General features: G+C 37.5%; 1 protein-coding gene across 1 annotated transcript in view; it reads right to left on the minus strand.

Moving 5' to 3' along the window:
- The window catches only part of LOC131032821 (classical arabinogalactan protein 9-like), a 41834-nt gene extending 16038 nt beyond the window's left edge, over positions 1–25796 (minus strand). Inside the window, exon 1 of the mRNA XM_057963868.1 lies at positions 25347–25796. Within this exon, the coding sequence (XP_057819851.1) occupies positions 25347–25796 (450 nt within the window). The remainder of the gene's footprint in view (positions 1–25346) is intronic.
- Between the last annotated feature and the right edge of the window lie 1164 nt (positions 25797–26960).

A 26960-nucleotide genomic window follows, 5' to 3' on the forward strand; every position in this document is an offset into this window, starting at 1 on the left:
GTGACGTTGCTTCATATTTGGGCCTGGGAGAACCTACCAGTGACTCAACCAATGAGTCTCAGGTTTCGTGCAGTGGATCAGCCATATATATTTATGTATAGCGGTATGATGAGTCAGCCCCACCTGGAGAAGTTAGAGTGGTGGCGGCGGGCATTAGATGATCTAGATGCAGTCATATGGCAACCATACTTGGAGTGCGAGCCCTGGGATGATGATGCAGAGGCACTGCCCTATGTATTCATGACCTGATTCCTCATTGGGAGGACCTCATACCATGTAGAGAGACAGGTGTCGGGGAGAGTGATGAGGCAGTTTGGACGGCAGCAGGGACTGCCTAGTGGATCAGGGGAGTATGCACGAGTGATTCGGAAGAGATATGCATGGGGGCCAGTGCTGTCGTATGACCAGGCACTGGTGGAGTTTCAGACGCTATAGGAGAGATTGTGGGACATACGACTGAGGGTCATGGATGTAGGAGTATCAGATGAGTACACGTAGTATCGGGCGGTGCATCCGATTCTACGGATATCCGATCCAGCAGAGCTGGTGCTCGATTTTGAGGATGAGAGGGGACAGAGATGGAGTAGGGCAGGAGGTCGAGGACTAAGGGCAAGTGGAGGAGGAAGAGGAGATGGTGGAGACGGAGGAGCAGGTGGTGGAGGAGGTGGTGGGTTGGGGATTTGGATTCAACGGAGAGGGAGAGGTGGACTGCCATTACAGATAGCATAGGGACCGCTGATATAGGGAGGAGTTAGACTGGGTGGTAGGGGTATGGAGAGGGAGATCCCGATGGACAAAGGGGAGAGAGATACTGGAGAGGGTGGTACAGGTGAGGTTGCTATGGATACCAAGGAGGGAGCCACTAGAGATCTTAGGGATCACATGATAGCACATTTGCAGACCTGGGTAGAGGATTTGGAGGCAGAGTTGGCGGCTAGAGATGTGCAGCTATTTGCACGAGAGTCAGAGCTGGCTATAGTGCTGCAGAAGAGGGATAATGCGGTGGAGAGATTAGCAGAGCTGTAGGAGAGAGTCCAGGTTGGAGTAGGAGCACAGGGGCCTACGGGGGAGGTGATGAGGGAGATGCAACAAGCACATGCTGAGATAGACTACTAGCAGGGTTTATATGAGCAGGTGGTGCCAACTAGTCAGTGAGCACTTAGCTATTCACAGATGCGACAGGCCAGATCAGAGCGATCATAGAGGGTGCAAAGCAGTGGGGGTGTGATGAGTCCTCTATGGAGGGAGAGATCAAGGGATGCAGGAGTGAGTGGTGGTTCGATGGGGCCTCCAAGGAGAGATAGATCAGGTGGTGTTGGGACTAGTGGGGGAGCAGGTGGCGATGGTGGTACAGCATCTGGCTAGAGCAGCATCTAAGAGAGCATTTTTGCATATATGTATTGTATCATTGTATCTTGGATGGCTCTTGGTAGCTGATTTTGTAGACTTCATTGTACTCTGATATATGAGATGATATATATGAGGAGATCCCATTTTTTATGATATGCATTTGATAGGTATGGATGTTTATGCAAGATGGTGATTTATTTGCTTAGATGGATATGTGTATATGTATGCATTTAATGAGATGTTTCTTATATGCATATTTTTATGATGATTTATGATGTTGGATACTGACATATGAATGCAGGTTTATACATGTGTGCATGTTTTTATTTTAATGTAATGCTTTATGTATGTAATGCCATGACGATGATGTATGTTTATGATGAGTTAGGAATAGGATTTTGGTGTTTCCTATTTTGATAAAAGGATGAGATAATTTATGCAATGATGTTAATGCAATGTTTGAATGAATGATGTTATGTATGGATACGTATCTAGATGTTTTTAAATGAATGTAATATGGATAAACAAAATGTAAAGTACAAATGTTTATATGATAATGTTTAAATGAATGCATATGTATAATGGATATATATAAATAATATGAACCAATGTGTTTTAGAAACAAATGGTTTTAGGATTCTAAATGCTTAAATATGATTAAGTAAAAATGATAATGTGATGATAATGCAACTCGTGGTTTTAATAACTGCACCTTAATGCAATTTAAAAAAGGATAATGAATGCAATGTGAATGAATCCTAAAATGAGCATAATAAGATACTTAATAATGGATGAATGAATGCACCTTTTAACTAATGAATAGATAAATGAATGTATGCAATGATAAATGATAAAGGAAAATGAAATGATGATAGATAAATGATACTAAAGGAATGCATAGTAAATGGTTTAATATAATCAAGGATAATTTGATCTCATGAATGAATCTAATTATTTATAATTATGCAATGATGCAAATGTGTAATGAAAACTAATGTCAATAAACCAAATGAACTATATGCAATGTTAATTTTTAAAAATGACATGAATTTACTTAATGCAAAATGCAACTAAATGTAACGATGATATGACTATAAGGAATGCAAGGTTTTTGAGACTTTGCATGATGCATTGATGATGTATCAGAGTACTCGGTCGTGATTGTATCCAAGATCAGCTTAATGGTCACATTTGCATATAAATCCTACATATGAATGAGTGAATGGATGGGTGATATGCAATGGAATGCAATATATAAACAGATGAGATGAAATGACGATCCATAGTGCTCTATTTTCATCATTGAGCTTTAAAATGTTGGAAGAGAATACAAGCATCTTGACATAATGATTCAAGATGACCTAGTATTTCTTACATGGATTTTATATAGAAAGTTAATACAAACAACTTGATATAAGGGTCAAGTCGACCAGAGTATTGCTTGCAAAATAGACAAGGATTATCTCCATTCATGCCTGACTTGGATCATCCTCCTTGATCTTAGGCTCATCATATCCTGAGACAAGTGCATACCGTACTAAGAGATAAAAACCTTTATCCAAATTGGATGAGGAGGAACCAAAGAAGGAGCATTGTACCTACAAACAAACAGTATATACATAAAGAATAAAGAATAGGGATCCTTGGTAATGGTTCATGCTCATATGGTCGAGGTATACGTTGTAGTCAGCAAGTCGTAATGATATATGACTGCATTTTGCATAAGATCACATAGCTTGGTGAACTTCCCACGTAGACACCATTAGTACATGCCCCAGTACTTCATTGGAAATAATGCACAGACAATACAAAATAATGCTAAAAGATCCGGATACAGATAAACGAATGAATTACTCACAAATCAACCAAGTATTTGATATCAACCAAGTATTTGATAGCTTTAACATAATTTTCTTGTCAAAGAAAATGTCATTTTTGTCTTTGTTTTTTGGTAAGGAAGGATGCATCCTTTGTTGAAGACAACTTGATTGTTGATGTCGATTGTGTTGGTCAATTTTTCATAAGTGATCATCATGCGAGTATTTGTCAATTTTTGTTTTGGTGTCCGCTTGGATGAGTATGTACAAGGTGTTGCCATGTTTTTGTGTGATTTCCGATGTTTTCCGGTGTTTTTGGATTTTGTGTTGTTTTGAATGTTTTTGGATTTTGTGAGACATTTTTGAATGTTTTTGGATTTTGTGAGACATTTTTGAATGTTTTTGGATTTTGTGAAACAGTTGTGAATGTTTTTGGATTTTGTGAAACAGTTGTGAATGTTTTACCCAATGAACCACTAGTAATGTAGAATCCACTTCCATCAACTAGATTTAAGGGCATTGCCCCCAAGTGTAGACATGACTATGAAAAAGAGGGATGCAAGATGCATGAAGTACTTTCTTTGATTTACAGATCAAATAACAAGCCATGGTTTAGATGGATGGATGTGTGGATGCATGAATATGATCGCAACGAGCCTAAAAGATACTGGAGCCATAGTCTTTACGAGTGGCGCCTGTTTGCCAGGTTTTCACCATCATACTTACCCAAGGTGCCACCGGAGTGGTTTGTTCACCATTTGGATGCATGATTTTTCTTTATTCTTTTGATGTCTTTGTATTTTCTTCAAGACATTTATCTGGATGTTTTTGGTATTTTCGCCAGTATATATGGGAGCTTGGTGTACAGCTTAGGTATAAAACCGTTTGAGGTGCATGCTGTTGATTGGATCTACGAGTGGTTCTCCTTCTGATGTAGCCAACTGATATGCCCTGGACCCAAATACAGCAGTGACAACATATGGGCCCAGCCAATTTGATTCAAACTTTCCCTGATATTCTCTGTTTGGTTGGTTGCGAGGATTCTCTCAAAGAACAAGATCACCTACCTCAAATGTACGAGGTCTAACTCAATGATTATAACTTTTGCTCATGTGCTGCTGATAGGCTTTAAGATGGTTGTATGCAGCTTGTCGCTTCTCATCAAGTAACTCTAAGTCCTGAAGATGGGATACTCTATAGGCTTCGTCATCAATGAGATTATGCAAGGAAACCCATAGTGATGGTATCTCAACCTCAATAGGCAAGATAGCTTCTACACCATAGACCAATGAATAAGGAGTTGCACTTGTAGGGGTTTAAATGCTAGTTCGATATGCCCATAGTGCTGGATTCAATTGAACATGCCAATCATAGCCAACATCATTGACTGTCTTCTTGAGGATTCTTAATATGTTTTTATTTGATGCTTCAGCTTGACCATTGCCTTGTGGGTAATAGGGAGTGGAAAAGCGGTGTTGGATATGAAATTTCTCATAGAGTTCACGGACATCCTGATTTTTGAAATGAAGACTATTATCTGTGATGATGGACATGGTTACACCATACCAATAGATGATGTAATTGAGGATGAATGAGGCGATCTTCTTGCTAGCGACTTGGGTAAGTGGAACAGCTTTGATCCACTTTGTGAAATATTCGGTGGCGGTAATAATGAATTTGTGGTCGTTGGATGAAGATGGATGGATTTTACCCACAAGGTCAAGGCCCCATTGACAAAAAGGCCATGGTGTCGTGATTGGTTGCAGTTCCTATGCCGATGCATGTATTAGGTCACCATGAACTTGGCATTTCTTGCACTTCCTGACAAAGTAGTAGGAGTCTTTTTCCATAGATGGCCAATAGTATCCATTACGCAAGAGTTTCTTGGCTAGTGACGGACCACATTAGTGAGTCCCACAAATTCCTTCTTGTACCTCTTCCAAGGCCTTTGTTATCTCATCTTGTTCCAGACATCGAAGGAGAGTACCATCAAGACTGCATCAGTATAGGGTTTCAGTAATAAGGGTATATCAAGCAGTTTGGCAAATGAAGGTTTTACGTTGGTTATTTGATTGGTTGGGAGGAACGGTGTGATCGTGGAGATAGGTGTAGAATTTACTGTACCATGGGGATTCAGAACCGACAAGGTGACATATCATTTCAGATTCGGGGATATCATAAGCGGGAATCCAAAGTTGTGCTACCAAGAACTCATAGCATGTTGAATTCTATGGAAGATCTAGGAGAGATGCGATGGTAGCCATAGCATCAGCAGCTCAATTCTGATCTCTTGGTATCTGCTCAAAGGTAATTGTAGTAAATGATGCTTTTAGTTTGTCCACCATTTTCTTATATGACATGAGTTTATCATCCTTGGTCTGATATTCATCAGTTGCTTGTCGAATGACCAATTGTGAGTCACCATATACTTGCAGTTCTTGTAATTTCCATTGTATGGCTAGCCTGAGTCCTGTGATCAAGGCCTCATACTCTGCTATGTTGTTGGTGCATGGAAATGTGAGCCTGTAAGACTTCGGGATGCTATCACCTTGAGGTGTGATAAATAGAATGCCTACCCCCGAGCCATGCCTAGTGTATGAAAAATCAAAGTATAGTTTCCATGGTTGTGTTGTTGTGATCATGAATATCTCTTCATCTGGAAAATTGGAAATGAGAGGATGATCACCTATGAGGGGTGCATCAGCCAACTAATCTACAATAACTTGTCCTTTGATAGCTTTACGGTCCACGTACTTGATGTCAAATTCACTCAGAATCATCACCCATTTGGCCAAGCGGCCTGTCAATGCTGCTTTGCTGAGTAAATACTTGAGTGGATCAATCTTTGCAATGAGTTGTTCTTTGTGTGTTAATAGATAATGTCTTAGTTTAGTGGCTGCTAAGATTACTGCTAGGCAAGCTCGCTCAATAGGTGTGTAATTGAGTTCATAGCCAACCAGTGTTCGAGAGATGTAGTAAACAGCACACTCTTTTCCTTCTGCATTATGTTGTGCCAGTAGTACACCCAATGTTGTACTTGTTGCTGAGATATAGAGTAGTAGAGGCCGACTTGGATCTGGTGGGATCAGCAATGGTGTATTTATGAGATGGTCTTTGAGCATCTGGAATGCTTGTTGGCATTTGGCATCCCATTGAAAGCGGATGTTTTTGTGTAGCAGGTGTGTCAGCCAATTGTGCAATGAATCTTCGGATGGATTGAAGCCGCCCTTGTAATGTCCTTAGTTGATTGATATTCTTTGGTGGTGGCATGTCCATGATTGCTTTTACCTTTGTTGGGTCGACCTCAATACCTTTGCTCGAGACAATGTATCCTAGAAGCTTCCCGGAGGTTACTCCAAAGACACATTTCTTTGGGTTGAGTCGAACATGGTATTATTCCAGTCTATCAAAGATTTTATCTAAGATGTGGAGATGCCCTTCTCTGGTGAGTGATTTTGCTAGTAAGTCATCAACATTATCTTCCATCATAGTATGCATCATTTCATGGAAGATGGTGGTCATGGCTCATTGATAGGTCGCTCCTGCATTCTTGAGACCGAAAGGCATTACATTCCAGCAATATGTGCCCCATGGACATGTGAAGGCTATCTTATGTTGATCTTCTAGTGCAATCTTTATCTGATTGTATCCTGAAAAGCCATCCATGAGTGAAAGCATGGCATGTCCCACTGTCAGATCCATTATGATGTCGATATTTGGTATGGGGAAGTCATCTTTAGGACATGCCTTATTCAGATCTCTGAAGTTAGTACAAATGTGGATGCCCCCTTTTGGTTTGCCAACAGGCACAATGTTGGAGATCCATTCTGCATAATCAATTGGTCTAATGAATCCAACAGCTAGGAGTTTCTTGAGTTCTATTTTGACTAGCACTGCAATTTGAGGATGCATCTTGCGAAGCTTCTGCTTGATAGGTTTGGCTCCTTCTGCTATGGTGAGGTGATGCATGACTAAATTAGGATCAATCCCAAGCATGTCTGCATATGACCATGCAAAGTTGATCTGACGCTGTTGAAAGAACTCTATAAATTTAGGTTGTTCCTCTGGAGTAAGAAGAGATGCTAGATGTATGAGATGAGGATTTTTAGGAGTCCTCACATTGTATTCTTTGGTTTCCTTGATGAGAATTGTTGATCGTTCCTGTTGTGTACTAGCAGGGAGGATGTCAAACCCTTCATCCTCAGGTGCCTTAGAGAGGTTTTCACCATTGGATACGCTCTTTCTTTATACTTTTGTTGGATCAAATAGTGCCACAATGTGGTTTTCACTGGAAGATCCATGTTTTATTGTTATATTTTTGTAGCTGAAAGGTTTGGCATCCACCCCGAAGTATGCTGCTCTATTTAGTTCTATGGCGAATCTAGCTTTGTGATCCCCACTTGGTAGGTTATCCCTTAATTCCAAAAAGTCAATGATAGCCTCATCGTTTTGGAAGAAGTCAAGACATGGGAGATTTGGTTGGTTCCATTCAATGAGTTCAGGGTGAATAATGGGCATTACTTTATCAATTAGGTTAAGTGTGTTAGATGTATCGGAGAGGGTTAAGACATTGTGGTGAAGGTCGTTGATGGTACTCTCCTTGTCAGAATCAGGCGTAGGATGAGACGTAGGGTCTGTGGAAGATGTTTCCAGCTCAGGAACCCAAGAAGTCTTTATTTTTGCTTCTCCGTAAACAGGGATGTCTTTGCGTGGTGGAGGTAGTGATGTGTCTTCCTCATCTAAAGTGTTAAGCTGTATAGAATCAAATTCCCACTCATGTGAGTCGGTCTCTGAGTCACTTTCTAGCATTCGATTACTATACCATACTGGGATGTCCTTTGAGTTAGATACTGTAGGTGTGATTGGTTGATGTACCTTTGTAGATGAAATGATTGGCACTGCAGGAAGGTCGATGGGGATTAAGGAATCTAATATGAGGAGTATCGGTAGTGTTGACTCAGTTGCTTCTATTGGAACTGTTGGTGCCATAGATGCTATTGCGGGCTCTGATACAGTTGCTGCTGCTAATGGTACTATGGATGTGATGGCTGCTGCGGATGGGATTACTAGTTTGATTGGTGGGATGATTGGTATTGTAGATGGTGGTGTTGGGATTTTGAGCCTCAGTGGGGTAGTTGTGATGGTGCTTGATGTTGCTTTGATAATGAAAGGTGTCCTTTTCGTAGTAGGCTGACATAATGGCTTGCTGGGTTTTCCTTTAAATTTGAGTTTAGGAAAGATCTCTTTTTCAAAGCCTAGGCCTGTATTACCTTTGGGCTTGAATTCTAGTAGTAGAGGTTCATGTCGTCCTTGTTTACAATATCCCAAAGCACTCTGACCATCATACCCCATTCTTTGCATAATGAGGAGACCTTTTCCATATTGATCCGTAGGAAGCTTAACTTGTAGTATATCAATGGTGATGGGATCTTTATAGATCCATTCCGCAAAGTCCTCATCTTGGGTTTCTTTTTCTTGACTCTTTCCAAGGATGAAAGGTGTCAAAGCACATGCTAGTGTGATTAGTGATTGCTAGAGTAACTGTTGTGGTTTACCATGTGTTCTAGGAGAAGTGGGCATTTGTCCCACACAAAAGAGTTGACTCAAGTTGTATTCCCTAGGACCTTCCTCTGCTATTTTCATTTTAAGCTTTTCTTGCTTTGGTATAGTGGTGTTCGAACTGGTAAGAGAGGCGGGACTTATATATGATGTGGAGGGAATGACTTCTCTATTATTAGGAATGGTAATCTCTGGTTGATGGTTGATATTATGGCAATATGCAAAGGGATTTGCATCGCCCAGGATTGTGATCTCTACACCATCATGGGGGAACTTGATACATTGATGGTAAGTAGATGGAACGGCTTGCATGGCATGTATCCAAGGTCTTCCTAACAATAGATTGTATGGCAGAGGAAGGTCTAGAACCTGACAAATGATGTGTTTTACCACAGGGCCCACTCGGATTGGTAGTGCCACCACTCCTTTGGATGAACGCTTTGCATCGTCATAGGCTTTGATTGTGATCTTCTTGTGAGGATCCACTGATTCTATGGCATATCCTAATGTTGTGACCAACTGTAGTGTACAAATATTTAGGCCTGCTCCATTATTGATCAAGACTCACTTGATCCTATGCTGGTTGATAAAGCCTTCAATGTGTAGCGAAGTGTTATGAGGTTGCTTGAACGAAGAGTTGTCACTTTTGGAAAAAGTGAGACAAGGTGATGACTTTAGACTTCCAACCAGGGCTTGAAATTGATCTGTATTCAGCTTTGCAAGGACTGATGTCTCTTGGAGTGCTTGATCCAAGATTGTTTTATGAGATGGCAATAGGTGCAATAGCTCTAAAATGGATATAAGCGCAAGCGTTTTGTCTAATTGTTCCACAAGATTGTACTGCTTTGGGATGGAGGTGGTGCCTTGTGGAGTTGCTTTTATGCTGACCTTGCCACGTCATGTAACAACATTGCAATTGGAGTTGGGATTTTTGATGGTTATAGTTGCAACTTGTTCACTAGCATCATACAGATGATTTACAGTGTAATTATATGCAGCCTGTGTATAATCTATGGTATCAGTGCCTCACCTGGAAGTGGAAGGACCCCTTTGATCTTGTGATGGAAGTGGATTTTTGAACATCAGATGATCATTATTTGTTGTTTTTGGGTCATGTCCTTCTATTTCAATTTCTCCTCGGTCAATAAGATCCTGAATAAGATCTTTTAATCGGTGACAATTACTTGTCTTTTGTCCTCTCCCTTGGTGGAAATCACAGTGTTCAGTATCTCTCCACCATGCAGGTTTGACCTGAGGTTCATAGTTTGATGTTTTAGGTAGAGTGACCAAATTTTGAGAAATGAGTTGTCGCAATGCTATTTCAATGGGTTCCCCTAAGGGAGTGTATGTTCGTTTTTGTTTTTGCTGACGAAGTCTTGGTTCATCATGAGATGTGATGCGACCTTGATTGGAAGGAACATTTGTGTTAGTCTGAGGTGGAGGATTTTGTCCTGCAAACCAAACCACAAGTTGTGCACTTTTTATAGTCCTGGCATCCACAACCCCATCGTTGACGATATTCTTGTTTTTGTTCCAGAAGCTTGGTTTATCACTATTGAAGTGTGGGCGAGGACCATCCTTTGGTTCATTATAGATTTTGATGAGTCCTTTCTTGATGAGGGCTCACTCACATTTCAGACCCTTGGTGATCATATCATTAAAAGAGTCTGTGTCTTTAACATCCAGGTGAAATTCCATTTCTTCGTTTAAGTTGGAAATGAATATTTCCACTAGTTCTCATTCAGGTAACTGAAGAGAATGTCTAGTAGACATTTGACGCCATCATTGTAGGAATACTAGGAATAGTTCACCTGGTTTTGTTTAGTGTTGCACAGATCAACCATGGTGATGTTGCATTCAATTTTATGAGAGTAATGAACTAGGAATTTCTGGATGAGTTCCTCAAATGTTCTAATGCCACCTAATAGTTAGGAAAACCATGATGTGGTTGTTCCTCCCAAGCTTTGGGGAAAAAGGCACATTAGGTATGTGTCTTCGTATGCCACTTCGAGACAAGCGGAATGAAATTCTCTGACATGATCGCGAGGATCTCCCTTTCCTTTATATTTTTTGAATTTGGGTGTTTCGAATCCTCGTGGAAAGGGTGGCATATAAAGATTCCTATCAAAAGGATAGGGACAGATGTCATTGAGTGAGAATTGGTTAGTTTTGACACCACTATGAAGTTGTTGGGCGAGATTTTTGACTTGTTGCCGCAACATCTCCATTTCATTTGGAGGAGGTGGTGGGTTACCTCGAGGAATGTTATATCTGATGGGATCTCTACCTCTTTCTTCTTCATGGCGACTTTGTCATTCTGATGCTTGTCTTAATTAGGCAAGATCAAAGTCAGAGGGGAATTTTGCTCCTTCTTGAGTGAGCTTTAAAAAGTGAGCATCCACATTGCTCCTGAGTATTTCGGCAAAAATTCTGTTAAAGAGAGGGTTATGCTGGGCCCTTTCTATTGTTGCAGGAGTGGGTTTACTTGGGTTTTCGTCATTTGCATTTCCTCCAAGTGCTTCTTGAAATTCATTGAGATTTTCCTCTTCTTCTTCTTCCATTTCTATTTCTCGTTGCCTTGACTATGATCGGGTTTGGGCCATTTTGTTTACAAGCTTTTGTTGAAGTTGTGTGAAAATGATGATGAGTTTTTGATGAAATGAGAGATTGATGGTTGGCGAATTGTGTTTCATATGGATCTCTGGCACTTAAAGGTAGATGTAACCGAAATTCCTTCTTTGAATTGCTTGTTTGTTTTTGATGAGGTTGGATGTGATAAGGTGTAGAGAAATCTGAGATGTGTTACAAATTTAACTACCTAGTAATGAGAGGATTCACTCATGAACTAGTTTTAACCTGCGTAGATGTGTCTCTTAGGATGAGCTTATCCTAGATGTAGAAACAATCTTAAAAGTGATGTGATGCGTTTGATTCAAGCAATATCTAAAAAGAGAACTTGGGATAAGAACCTCTTAATGTTTTGAGAGTTGGAACGGAGTGATGATGAAGTGATGATGTATGAGTAAGATAATGGATGAAAATGTTTTTAACTTCAATAAAAGCTTTGTGTCACAAATGGGACAAACTCTACCTCTTCCCTTTCGGGTGTTGGTGGTATTTCTCGAGCTACGTTGTATGTGATACAGATGTTTGGGAAAAAGTTGGGATTAATCTTACCTCCTTGGTTTTTGTGATAACTCAGAGCTCTATATTGCATAAAAGCTCTGTGGTTCAATGATTCTGAATCAAATTCATTTGTTTTGCCTTGAAGGTAGAGATGCATGTGATGTAGAAAAACTCTATGGGAGACAAAGATTTGTCTATTTACATAGAAGAATTTTCTCCTTTTGATCAAAGCCTTTGAGCTCAATGGTCTTCTTTTCAAGTTGATATTCTGATGACGCTTCTTCTTTCGCAAGATGTGAAGAATGGTCATAAAGTTTGATTCTTTGTTGTTTGCACTTTGTTTTTGGTATTTTTGGTTGTTTTGAAAGATGTTTGGTTGGATGAATACTTTGTTTTTGGAAGTTGATTTTTCTGATTTTTCTTTGACAAGAAAACAAAGCAAGCACACAAACACAAGAATGTTGCCTCAAAGGCACAAATGAGTATGGGTCTAGATCAACCCAATCCTCAGACTTTTATATGACCCTTCCTTTAGATGTATTTTAAGGTGTATTTCCAAAGCCTGAAGTTGGCTCAATTTGCACTTGGTCTTTGACTAAAACGAACACACTTCAAACACTTTTTATCCCTGAGGTCAAATGGCCAATTGTGATAAAGTTAGCCCACATCTTGATATTTCTTCGACTTTGGTACTACATACCTTATGAATCCCGCCATGGCAGGTAAGGATGTGATATACTAAGTCTTGCACGAGCATAAAAAATAGATGATCCCTATGATGGGGGAGTCACCACTTTTATCAAGCCATAAGTAACTTTTCAAAAAGCTATGTTTCTACTCAAGGAAATATGTATGGTGAGTATCTTGGGAGTAAAATCATCTATGCTCTTGCACTAAATTATATCGCAAATGTCCTCAATCAATAGAATGGGTGGGCTACTACTTAAAGGTGTTTAGTCATGTTCGATGTTTTTGGACATAAGTTCATTCTGCAGTGACTCACTTAAGAGCCTTGTAACTAGTGGTGGGGCCCATTTGTCCTTTCGGCCAGTTACACTGTAGGAACAGCTATACCCAAGGCTATAGATTTCGCTCTCACCTAATTTCTATAGTGGCTTGAAGGATTTATCGCGTGAGGTCATTCCCAAGAGTGATGTGTCTCTTGGCAGTCCTCTCTTTAAAAGATAAAAATTTTGAGTGTTACTAACACTTTTCTCTTGCACCTAGGACCACGAAAGCCAAGGGAGAGGATAGTGTGTGTTAGAAGTGGGACCACTTGACCAACTTTTTGCACAATTGTGCCAAGCATGAAAAACACTTGTTCTTTTTAATCTGCCATTCCAATGTGATCTAACTATTTGGAGATGTTGCTCCAACTGTCATGGTGTTCTTTTATCCTTCAATGGCAAAATGTGTTGTAATCTAGAAATGGGAAATCCTGGTCAACTGAACTTGAAGCACGTATGCATGAAGAAACATCACTTTGCAAAAATTTTTAAACAAGTTGATTGTGTATTTTATGGGCACCAAAAATAGAAGTGTGGATTGTAAATTCTTTTGATGCAAGAAAATGGAAGTGTTGATTTTAAGCACCAAATGAAGTGTGTTTCCTAACTTGCAAGAAAACAAATGTTGTTTTGTTCAGTTTTAATGCACCAAAGAACAAGTGATCCTAACTAGAAATCAAGGGAAATTTTGTTTGTTCAAGTTTTAAAACACCAAAATAAAGTTTTTTTGATTTTAAAAAGGTGAGTTTTTAAACCTGCACAAACAACAACTGGTTAGTAAAATCCATATCTAAGGGGGGCTTCCACAAGCCTAAAAATTTTCACTTTTTCGGTTACAATGTCTTTTTTACAACATTTTGTTACAATAGCGCTAGTCTGTGTTTGAACAGAAGCGCTATTTAACACAAACGTGCTAAAAGAAAAAGAAAGATAGAGAAGGCAAAAGTGCTTAAACAGGGTCAAAAGCACCAAAAAAGGGTCAAAAGCACTCAAACCATGTCAATAGCGCTAAACTTGATACAATAGCACTATTGTAAGAACAATAGCGCTAGAACAATAAGTATCAATAGCACTATAACGTGATCAATAGCGCTAAAGCACAACCTGTGTGACAATTTTAACATTCAAACATGTTATTAGTTTTAAAAAAATGATCTTTTGGGTGTTTGGATTCACGTCGGGTTCACCAAATGATGCTCTGCAAAATGGACAAGGTTAGCAAATGACAAACAACACAAGACACAAGAAATCATTAGTGTTAGTTAACCAAAAGCTAATCTAAACAGGCATATCAAAAGAGATACTAAGAACATGAAAGAATATTTAACTAAATAAGCAAATATGATGAGGCATCTCCAAATTCCTCCTAACATGCTCTTGGCTCCTTCTCCTTTGTTCCTCTCCTCTCCAAGTTCCAAAATAGTGTAGCTCTCAGCAGCTTTTTGCACTATGGATGCTTATGGAGGATTGAGATTTGAGTATTTTGCTCCAAATGTAAAATGAAAAGCTAAAATACTAGATGCTATTAAAATGATTGATTTTAACCAAAATAACAAGATATTAGTTTGCTATGCTAAATGCTCTCTAAAATGCCTATAGGTTAAATGCATACAAGTTTTCAGGATCTAGATTATGAAGAAATGGGCTCTATTTATAGGAAAAATGGAGCAATGGATGGTTGAGATTGAAAAATCTCAACAAGGGTCAGGATTGAATGATTTTCAATCCATGTGAAGGATTTCAAGCCAATCCCAGGATGACAAGTGTCAATGTGAGATAGGTTGAGAGGAGAGGGAATAAGCATTAAATGCTTGACATGACCTTGGGAGTTAAGGTCAAGGTTAGTTGAATGAATAAACTCTTTATTCAAAGAATAAAGCTTTTATCCAATGGACTAACCTTGACCTTAACTCCCAAGGTCATGTCAAGCATTTAATGCTTATTCCCTCTCCTCTCAACCTATCTCACATTGACACTTGTCATCCTAGGATTGGGTTGAAATCCCTCACATGGATTGAAAATCATTCAATCCTGACCCTTGTTGAGATTGTTCAATCTCAACCATCCATTGCTCCATTTTTCCTATAAATAGAGCCCATTTCTTCATAATCCAGATCCTGAAAACTTGTATGCATTTAACCTATAGGAATTTTAGAGAGAATTTAGCATAGAAAACTAATATCTTGTTATTTTGGTTAAAATCAATCATTTTAATAGCATCTAGTATTTTATCTTTTCATTTTACATTTGGAGCAAAATACTCAAATCTCAATCCTCCATAAGCATCCATAGTGCAAAAAGCTGCTGAGAGCTACACTATTTTGGAACTTGGAGAGGAGAGGAACAAAGGAGAAGGAGCCAAGAGCATGTTAGGAGGCATTTGGAGATGCCTCATCATATTTTCTTATTTAGTTAAATATTCTTTCATGTTCTTAGTATCTCTTTTGATATGCCTGTTTAGATTAGCTTTTGGTTAACTAACACTAACAATTTCTTGTGTCTTGTGTTGTTTGTCATTTGCTAACCTTGTCCATTTTGCAGAGCATCAGATTTAAATTTAAATATTCATCATGGGAATTAATGGATTTGATTTATTTTCTATTTCACATATAATTACATTACTTTTTATGTGCATTTACTATAATCATGTGTCGGACAATGACTTATTTCACTTCATGTTACTTCTTTTCATTAATAGCACATGGAAATATTGTGTTTTAAGAATTTACAAGTTCTTCATTTTCATAAATTAGATCCCAAAGCTTTCACGTATCATGTATGATGTTTTATGGTGATGTTTTCGGGAAAATGCATTCCATATGTATATTGCCTCAAAGCTTTTGTAGGTCCTAATCCTAGAGATGTTAATGGAAAACCTAACACTTGTACCTCTCTGAGGGTATCTAATGAGAATGAAGAACAAGATAATTCTCCTATCAATGATCTCTCTAATGGAGAGCAAGAATTGAAGAGTGACATGACCCCATCTTCTTCTCATACACACACCCTTACGCAACGGGGGTAAGATCAACATATTGGTATTTCCATCTCTCTAGATCCTCCTTATTCTCCTAGAGCCTATCTTTAAAATCAAAACATCTGTAGAGAAGATGATGGACTCATGCATTTCATACATGATCTCTCTCACCACATAACATTAAGTAAATATGAGGCCTTAGATGATAAGGATATTTCTTCCCAATCTACCAAAGAGGATATGCATGATGAAAGAAAAGAAAATCCTCCTCCACAAGATATTCATTCTTCATCTACTAATCCTTTTATTCCTTACAAACATCCTTACACTATAAAATTCAAAGAAATTTATTACAATGTTCCTCTGCCTTATCAATTAAAGGATTCTTATAGGAGTGGCTTTAACATGATATAAAAACAAGGTTTTAGAGGAAGAGGACTTGAAAAATTTGAACAAGGAATTCGAGTCCCTATAAACCCTCCTAAACAAATCACCACAAAAGGCCTAGGAAAAGATAATAAATCTCCTATGGATGACCTCCTTAGGATTCAAGACTTTAAAGATCATCTTGCAAGACAACAAGCCATTTGCTCTCATAAAAGTGCTTATTCTTCAAAAACTCATTTTTGTTCATTTCATCAAAATCATGACCATCATGCTGATGATTGTCTAGATTTTCAAAATTCAATAAAAGAACTTATTTAAAGTGGAAAATTTAAAATCATTTATGACAATCCTTCTTCTTCTAATAATAACACTTATTCTCAATCTCAAAAGAATAAGCTTATACCTATTGATGATCAAGAAAAAATGGCTACTAGAATCTTTTGGAAATTGAAGTATGACAAGAATGTTGTTTTTCCCTTTGTCAAGTTTAGCACTAAGCATAAACAAGGAAGTGAATATTGTCTTTTTCATCATGGTGGTTCTCATTCTCTTGGAAAATGTAAAGCATTTAAGGAATTTGTTGAAGAACAATATGATCATGCTCGTATATGTCTTTCAATAGATCTCTCTCACTTTCTTGGTGAAAAGGTAGTGCCCTAGCACACCTTTCCCCCTCATGTTGATCCTCACCCTATGGCACAAGTAGTTAGATTAATTGGGGGATCTTTTTCATTAGTGGTGCTTGTTTTTCAATTTCAAACATCTTGGGGTAGCAACATGCTTCTCTCTTATCTTTAAGTTTCACCATTTTTTTTAGAGATTGCATTGTTCATAACTTGATGTCCTTTCTTGCAATAATTATCCTTCATGTGAGTATATATGTTTCCCTTGTTAAGACCTATTCTTTGTTTGAAATACCACATCTCTTATGAATAATCTTCCTAAGAAAATGTGTGATTCTCCCCCCTAATCTATCCTTGTCTTCTTGCTTAGGGGGTAAGGATGGCTTTTCCTTCTCTCTCTTTCCATCTAAAGCATCACAATTCCCTCTAGGGGCTTGCATTTTTTATATGTTGATATCCTTTCTTTCATGGAATGACATGTCTTTTATGACTAATCCCTTCTTAGGGGGAATCTACGATCTTTCTTTCTCTCTCTCTCTTTGAAGATTACCTCTTCTTTAGAGCTGCATTTTACATATATTAATGTCATTTCTTGCATTGGATATTTATTCATTTGAGTACATTGTGAATTTTCTTATGTTCTATCTCTCTTTGGAAGTTGTATAATTCTTCTCATTGTCCTTACACTTGGGGGCCAATGATTTCCCTCTCTATCTCTTACCCTCACTAGGGATCTACTTTTCCTTTGTTGAGTGATGTTTGTTTCATGATTTTATGTCATTCCTTGTGTAAAGTTGTTGTTTTCTCAAGGATTGTATCTTCTAAAAGAGGTGTAAGTCCTTGGCTACAACCACTTTTTCACTTGGTGATGTAAACCTATCATAAACTTACCCCCTCACATTGGTTGAAAAGTGTGTCATCCTTCATCAAGAATCTCTTTCACCTAGCAATAGGTGGAAGGTATGCATTCGTGTTATCCTTCCCTTTCTTGTGGTAGAAGATGTTATATTTGTTCAAGAAACTTCTCTTGGAGGTAGGCATCTTTTGAGAAAATATCTCTTCTCCTCCAAGGATCTCCTTTACATTTGTGGCAATGTGTCTCTTTTCAACTATCTTATCCTTGCTTATAAGAGTGTTCCCTCTTTAGCTTGGATATATGGAATTGTTGCATAAAGGATATATCCTTAGTGTTGAGGGTTGGTATCCTTGTTTCTAGCTTCCTTAAGACATAAATATAGGGCTATTTTGACATCTTAAGGGGGGGGGCACCCATATCGCTCCCTTTATACCATATGGTACTATATTTTTGCATATCACTCTTGTATGTCTTAAACAAGGTTTTCATTCTCAAAACCAAAGGAAACAAACTCTTACACAAGATGCTTCACACCTGAAACCTAATGCAAAATTTTGATATATGTCTTAGATGGGGGTACACATCACTGAAACCAAAGAAAAAATCTTACACAAGATGTCCTCAAAACTAGGCATGTATCTATTTCAATTGGGTTTACACATTCTCAAAACCAGATCAAAACTCTTAAACAAGATGTTCCTGAAGTTGCACGATCGCCTCTTGGCATTTGCATTTACATCACATGTCTTAAACAAGTTGAATCACACTCAAAACCAAAAGAAACAAACTCTTATACGAGATGCTATACACTTGAAACTAGACATCACTTGCACACACACACACGACAATGAGCGGAACTAGCAGAATAAGGCTAAGACTATTCCTACTCTCCTCTCCAGCATAGATCAACTATATGCAAACATCTAGGGGTGAGGCATCTATGTTCTTCTCTCTCATCATTCTTCTCATGGATCACCTGGATAAGTACATGTAGGGTGTATTCATGCACTCTTTCTCTCCTTCTCCTGAACTCATAGCTTTGCTATTGATAGTTTACGGATGATGCTTTCTTTTCTCTTTAATGTGATCACTTGTGTTCATGAGATAGAATTTTTCAAGAATAATATTAGTTGTTGAGACATTTTGATATTGAGGTCTCTTTGATTAGTTGACTTGAGGTTTTGTTTTTGGTTCTTAGCTTTTATTGTGTGTATTTTTGTGTCATTTTGCCTTTGTTTTCCTTTTTTTGTTATTGTCTTGTTTTGTTTGCCCTGCATATGATTAAGTGAGTTAAGTTCCTAAGATTAGGGGCTTGATTCTACAAAATTAGTGATATCTTATACTCCTTGTTATTTTACTCCTCATTCCTCCTCTCCATCTCTCTTTCTTCTACTTTATCGTGAGTATTTGCATAAGCTAATACTCCCGCTAAAATGGGGGCTAAATGTAGCATCCTAAAATTGCACCATTTGCAATTTTGACTGCATTTGGGGTCCTCGCCTTAGTGTTTCTCACCCCTATGCCTAACTAGGACCCATTTATGCTTGTACCATGCAATAATGGCCTTTATATCACATTTCACCATGTTGGGAGCTTTAACCCTCGTCCAAAAATGGGGTAGGGCCAGGGCGTGGCACCTGGGTCCTCACTAGGACCAGGGCGCCACACCTTGGTCCTCCCTAATTGGGCCCCAATTTAAACCCTTTTCCCTATCCAAATTTTGTGTGGGAAATCTTGCTTCATGTCAACCTATGTTAGAAAATTAAAATTTTTGACATCGGGCAAGTATATAAGGAGGTCTTTCCCTCTCATTTGGAGGGAGATGGAAAAATTAGGAGCATTACATTCAAGAAATAAAGCATTCAAGCATTCAAGTATTCATCATTAAGAATCTCTAGAGGTCTTCATGTCTGCATATTCTTCATCTATTTATTGTGGAGCAACTTTACACCATCCATTTGCAAGCATGTTTGTGTGTTAGGTTTTTGTCATGTTCATGCCATTTCATACAACATATGTGATTACATTCAAGAAGCAAAGCATCACTATCATTCATTTCAGATCTGAGGTATACCTTTCCATCATTCATTTCAAGTATTTACACTATTTCATTCAAGGTTAATTCCTAAAATGGGGTTTGACTTAGGCAAACCCCTATTCCCAACCTATTTTCCCTTCTTTTTTGTGTATAGGAAATAGGTACGGAGCTATGATCTTTAGAATAAGCTTTATTGGCATAGATGAATCAACCCTTTTTGGTGTGCAAAAAAGTAGGAGGACCAAGGCACCCACCTCCTTTGTCCTGATATTTTTGGAGCTTTTTCAGGGATTAGGTCTGAATCTGTATATATTAATCAAATCTAGGTCCATAGGACAATCACACATTTGTAGCTCACTGTTTTCTCAGTTTTACCTTCATTTTTTAGCATCTTACCTTAATTCTCCATTTCAACTCACAAAAGAGGGTCAATAAATTCACACACTCCTTGAATCCAATCAGTATTCAGTCCCTATCATTCCTAATTTGGGATTAGATCTTATTGGATTCATTTCTCTTTTCAATGTAATGGCAAATTAGCAGCCTTTATCTCTCTAATGGTAGAAGACCTAATTTTTCACCATTATAGTTGCATATGAAGACAATCAAAAAAAAATTTTGAAATTTGATGTACCATTTAGGAGTTTAGGTTGCACAAAGTTAGCTACAACTCAATTGTTGGTGCTCTTCCCCTAAGCCAAGTATAAAGAGAATTGCCTCTAGGTCATTATCTATCAACCATCTAGGAACTATCCATCATCACAATAATCCCTAGAATACATATATTTTCTACAAGGAGTTAGACCACCTTTATCATTCAAATTTACACATGATCTACATCAATTCCAACATATTTTGTGTTTCATGCATTGTGGGGTTGAACCAATTATGCTAACATGTCTGAGTGGGTGGATGAATGATATGGAATGATTCATTTTTCACCCCAATTTTTTGAATCATTACGGGCTTCAATATATTAATGTAATCTCTTGAGAACCTTAGTTGCAAAAAAATTATCGAACTAGGAAAGATTGTTTCTCATGATTTGTGGCACTTACAAATATTTTTTTTAAACCTAAAGATTCACATAGAATCTCTCTATGATAAAATCTTTCATATTTTTAAATATATGAGCCATTTTATAGTGACAATTTTGTTGCAAAACTTACAAAAAGCATCATTTGTGTTTAGTGAAAAGTTGCAAGCAAGTATATTTTATGTTCCATGCATTGTGCAGTTAAACTAATTGTGCCAACACATCTCAATGGTTGTGTGAGTTTTGAGGAAGGCCTTTTTTTCCACCCTAGATGTCTCAATCATTTCAAACTACATTATTTTGATGCAATCTCTTAAAAGCCCTACATTTAAAAATTACCAAACTATGATAGGATGTTTCTTAGAATATGTGGCAACTGAAAATGTTTCATCTAAACATATATGTTCCCTTCATAATAAACTCAATATTTTAAATCTCCACTTCATTTGACTATGGTGAAATTTTTCCAATAGTTTCTATAAGCGACATTTATGTTTGGTGAAAATTTGTAGGCAAGTATATCTTGTGTCATTCATCTCATGGGGCTCAACTGATTGTGTGAACACATTGGGGTAGGTGGTTAAATGGTAAGGGAGGCCTTGTTTTTAATCCTATCTATATCAATCATTTTGGGCTACACTATTATGTCTGTTCCAATGTGACAATGATTTGTGATAACAATCCCATACAATTGTTATGGTTGATTATGATATTGGATAGTCCTAGGGTAGCAATCAATAAACCCTTAAGTTATTTTATCCATTTTCAATAGAAGTATGTCATATAGCTATACATTCAAACATCATCATGATTCAATTAAATGTTATGAATGGAAAGGAACTATATGAAACACTAAGTTGTTGATTCACTTTTCCTTTATATGTTCATCTAACACATTACTATATCGCCTTTATATCAAATATAGGTTTTATAGTGGATGCATCTATGCTCTATAGTGATGATTTTTCATCTATACATTTTGATATGCTAGGTAATAATTGTATCTCCATGATTTTTCCTTATATGATATATTTCTTATGTTTCCTTGTTAGGTGCATGATTTGATCATGCATATATGTTTTAAAACCCCAACTAGGGTGAGTTTTTGTAATTTTACACGTGTATGTTTTTAATGAGTTTATTTTATCTACATATACATGATGTTAGATTAGTTGCTACACATGGTGTTTTATGCTTTAGAATGCTATACTATGTTAATTGTAGGAATTTAAGAAAATATTCTGCTGACCTAGAAGTCATTAAAGCAACACACCTTCCACTTAGATCTACTCGTAAGAAAATATAAATGTATAAAATAATAATTATTTTTATTTATTATTGGCACATTATTAATTACATAACCATCATTTAGATCTTACAAATGAGCCCATGTTTATGTAGAGCAAGGTGAATCAAATCAATGCATGATAGGTGGAAGCTAACTGAAGCTAAACTATTATGATAGGTAGAAGCTAACTAAATATAATCTAGCATGATAGGTGGAAGCTAACTAAAGCTAAAATAGCATGATAGATGAGAAAAAATTTATGAAATTTTTTCCATGTTTCATTTACCCTGGGTTGCATGTGGGTGTCTAATATTTTGCTTTGGATGTAAATTTTCTAAAATTGATGAGTTCATAATCAATTATATTGTTTTTTCCTATTTGGGTGCAATGGTGCACTCAAATTTGCTCAAATATACTTTAAAAATCATATAGCCTACACATGAGAACTAAAAATATTGCAACCAAAAAACAAGGTGAATCCAGTAATACTAGCCTAATAAAATGGCATGAAGACATGAGAACACTCTTCATATTCTATAATGATGTATCACCTAGAGTGATGTCTTTATTAGGCACACAGATATACTAAGAGGGAAGTGAATTAGTATATGCCAATTTCAATTAATTCAACATCAATTACCATAAATAACTTCTTAAAACATGTAGAAAATTCTAAGAAAGACATAATCACACATCAACACAATATAACACCAAATTTACATGAAAACTTGGAAGGAAAAAACCATGGTGAGAATAGTTGCTTGGATTCACTATCCAAATCTATCCTCACAAAGTAAATAATTAACTTACAATATTTTGTAGGCACCAACCCACAGGAATTACAACCTATGATGAAGGCACTAATCTTCAATCAAATTTGCAGGCACCAACTCATAGGAGACACCAATCCCTTAATAGAAGAATTCAGCACCAACTCAAGTAGTGAGGCATACACTTAAATTACAACAAAGTACATGAAATATGTGTCATACAGACCTTCAAGGTTGAACCCTCAACGTCTCCCTTATTTGATCAGCTTTAGTACACTTTTGCGATTGCATAAAATATTCTTTTAAAGTCACATACCTAAAAAATTGAGTAGATACCTCATGCAACTTTTGCCATAGTAATTACTTCTACTCACATCAACTTCCATAGATTGGAATGAATCCAATTATAATTATATATGAATCCCTATATTAATTACAACCACAATTTGGCCTAGAACTTATTTACAACATCTATAAATCGGCCACATGAATAAACTTCAAACCAAACATGTAATGAACTCAACCCAAAAGCCACCACATTACTCCATGAGTGGGATCACTTTGTGTGTTACCCAATATGCACTCAACATCCCAATTAACCTCCACATGCTTCATCTAGCTCAAGGGGATGATTAACTTCTTGTTGGGTGAATATTTTTTCACTAGCATACCAACGAAAAAATATATAATTCACACACAGCTATGTTGAGAAATTAATCTCTCCTCTCAGCAAGGGGAGGTTCCCATTGAAATTTCTTCTCTAATTAACAAGAAACTAAAATTTGTGGGTAATTTTCGGGCATATAACTCTCTTTTTTCAGAGTTTATGTATTTTCCCTCCACTTGTTACAATTCTCTATCACTTATGATACTTAAAGAAATGAACAAACTAAATCCAACAAGTACACCAAAACTTACAATCAAGAAGCACAAAGTATTTCTTAAATGTAATTCTAGCTAAACTAATGATTACGAATGCTAAGAAACTAAACTTCCAGCTCAAAGTCTTCAAGTGTAATTTCCCACTTCTTAAAACTACAAGTAATAACAGCAATACAAAGCCTACTGCTAATCACTTAACATCGGAAAATTTCCCAAATATATAAGATCGATTGTGAGAACTAAATATAGGAGTAATTCCAATCACAATCACAATCTTCCACTCACTCAAAGTTGAGGTCTAATGGATTGCTTTCTTATATTACTTTGAATTCAATTTTACATCCAAAAAAGCTCAAAGTCTTAGTTGGCACAAAATTTTGGCAGATTTTTGCTAAGCCTATAAAAGATCAATATTTATAAATGAGGCTCCTTTATATATAGGAGAGAAAAGGAGAAAAAGGTGGGCATAGTTGACTAATTCAACTGCACAGTCCCACCTGACTACAACTATAGCATAAAGGGAACATGCAGCTGCGAGAAAACTTACAGCATCTAAAAATGCATCTAAATTAAAAATACATCTACATGAAAAACTAAGTGTAAAAAAGGGGACACTTTATTCATCTTTATCCTCCTCATTGGATTTAAATTCTTCAAATTTAGCCAAGATGGATTTCATCTCAACTTCATCTAGTAGGGTGATGGAACTTGATATAGCATTGATCTGGAATATAGCATCTCCAGTCTTCACATGTTGCTTCTTTCCATCCTTGAGCAAAGAGACAAGCAACTCTAAACCAACCTGTATTTCAAGAAGTTTATCAAAGGTGTTCAGAGTGAAGTCTTGCTCTGTCCAATGTGAGATCAGAGAGTGGAATTCTTGGATGATTGTATCACTTGAGCCCAATTGTTGATTATCCTTACCATATAAGAAGCAAGGGATATCAACTATTCTTGCTGAAATTTGATCAATATCATTATCGCAACTCTTGATCTCACCTTCAAGATCAGTGACCATATGCTTGACCAATTCATTTCTATGTGCCAGTAGGGACAAAACTTGAACATGCTTTCCTTTTGTTTCTAGCACTTTATTCTCTACAAGGAAGTCAATGGCAAAGTCCTCCATCTTTCTCCATATCTACATGTTTCTTTCATTCTCATCTATCTCTTGTGTGAAAGTGGTTTTGATTCCTTGTATTTGAATTTGCATGATTTCAAAGTCTTTCAATAGCTTGATAGTTGAATCTAGGAGGAGGGAGCCTTCAGATTCCAACCTTTTAATCCATTGATCCACTGCTCGACCCTTTACCCCCACTTGTTCCATTCTTTTGAGTGCTTATGTATCCATGGATGAAATAATTGGTTCTACATGTTGATAGGTTTGGGTCACTTTCATCAAAACATTGGTTAGTTGCTCACACTTTTCCTTCAATTTCAACTTTTTAGCACGTTCTTCATCAAGTCTTATCATGATAGCCTCGTTAACAACTCTTGAATCCTGATTCACGCTCTCATGTGTTTCTTCTCCAAGTTCGATAATTTGAATTGTATATTCTGCAAGTTGAATGTTCTCTTTGGTTTTACTTGCAGCTGGCACAATCACTTCAACATGTTTTCATTTACTTACAAGATCAACTAGCACCCTTGATACTGTCTTTGGCTTCTTGGTCACCTTTGCCTTCAAAGGAGCTAATTGTTCAAAGTCGAAGTCATCTGGTGAGACAACTTGCTTCTTCCTTTTTGGTGCCACTATGTCCAACCAAGGAGGTAAGACTGATTGTGTGGTTGGAGTAGTGACCTCTACTTGTGTAACCACAAGCAAACTAGTGGGTGGCGGACTTGAAGATACTGATGCTGCTAATGGTCCCCCTTGTACTAAGACCGTTGTAGCAATAGGCATCATAGGAGTAGTCATAACTAGAATTGTAGAAACTGATATTGGTGGTGGTAGTGGCATAGAAGTTGGTAAGACATTAATTGTCCCAACTGTCGTATCTACTGGTAGCGTTGATGTAATAACAGGAGTAGTTGTTGCAGAAATGGCAATAGTGCTCACCCGGGGTGGATTTTCTGTCATGGCCACAAGAATTTGGTAGAACCATTACCTATTGCTCTTGAGTAACCCGTTCCATGGCTTCATTAAAATCCAAGATTGATGACTCAATCATGGAATTTGGAATGTCATCAAAGCTAGGAATGCTAGAAAGAGTAACAAATTCTTCATTGCCCCCTTCTTAACCTTGTTCATCATCCAACTCAATATCTTCTCTTTCTTCATCATGTTCTTGCACCTCTTCATCAAAATCAGATTCAATAGAATGAATCACAAAATAAATCGATGATGATATCTGAGAGGTGGTAGGATTAGAACTTTCTCCTTGTTCTTGTTCTTCTCCAGCATGAGGAATTTCTCCCTCTTCTTGTTCTTGTTCTTCTTCCTCGGCTTGGTCAGGCCCTTGGGTTGATTCCTATTGTACGGCCATAGAGGAGGATTCCCCTTTCTTTGATCCTTTAACGATGAATTTGAATTGAGGTGCCATCCCTTTAGATTTTGGTGGTGAAACAGATGGTGGGGGAACCTGAGTATCTTCCTTATTCTTGGTTCTTACTTCTGAAGTCTTCCCCACTAGACCGTCATTATCTTCCTCACCAGAGCTAGCAGGAAGTGGCTTCATCTAGATTCCCTTCTTCAGTAGCCATTGGTTTGTATTTATCATGATAGGCACAAACCTCTTTGAAATTGATTTTCTTTCTTTCTTTGACCATTGAATTGGAGGTAATGGAGTATCAACAATTTTTTGCTCATAGTAGACATGGTCCACTATATCATTTGTATTGTCCATGGTGTCTGGAATCTTGGCCAAGTCCAAGTTCTCTATTTGCTCTAATGTAAGATGACTATAGTCCATCCTTCTTACATATTCATCACTTTTTCAATCTGTCCAAACATCCTCAAGCCTATGTAGATGCACATAACTCCTCTTGATTTTGCTTCTCATGTTGCGAAAATCAAAATTCTCTTAAGCTTTGAACCTCTTCATTTTGACCCATAACATTTCATTTTCCATGTTCTTGGCCTTTGGCATGGTGAGTACTGAATATCGGCCAATAGACAAACCATTTGAGACCTATCTTATGAGAAGAAGTGTGTCTTGCATGTACATGTACCAACTGATGACACAGTTCCACGAGGACAATCTTATCTGATGGGTATCGAGGCAACATGAATGGTTCACCTATG

The sequence above is a fragment of the Cryptomeria japonica genome, chromosome 5 (assembly GCF_030272615.1).
Source record: "Cryptomeria japonica chromosome 5, Sugi_1.0, whole genome shotgun sequence".
Classification (NCBI taxonomy): Eukaryota; Viridiplantae; Streptophyta; class Pinopsida; order Cupressales; family Cupressaceae; genus Cryptomeria; species Cryptomeria japonica.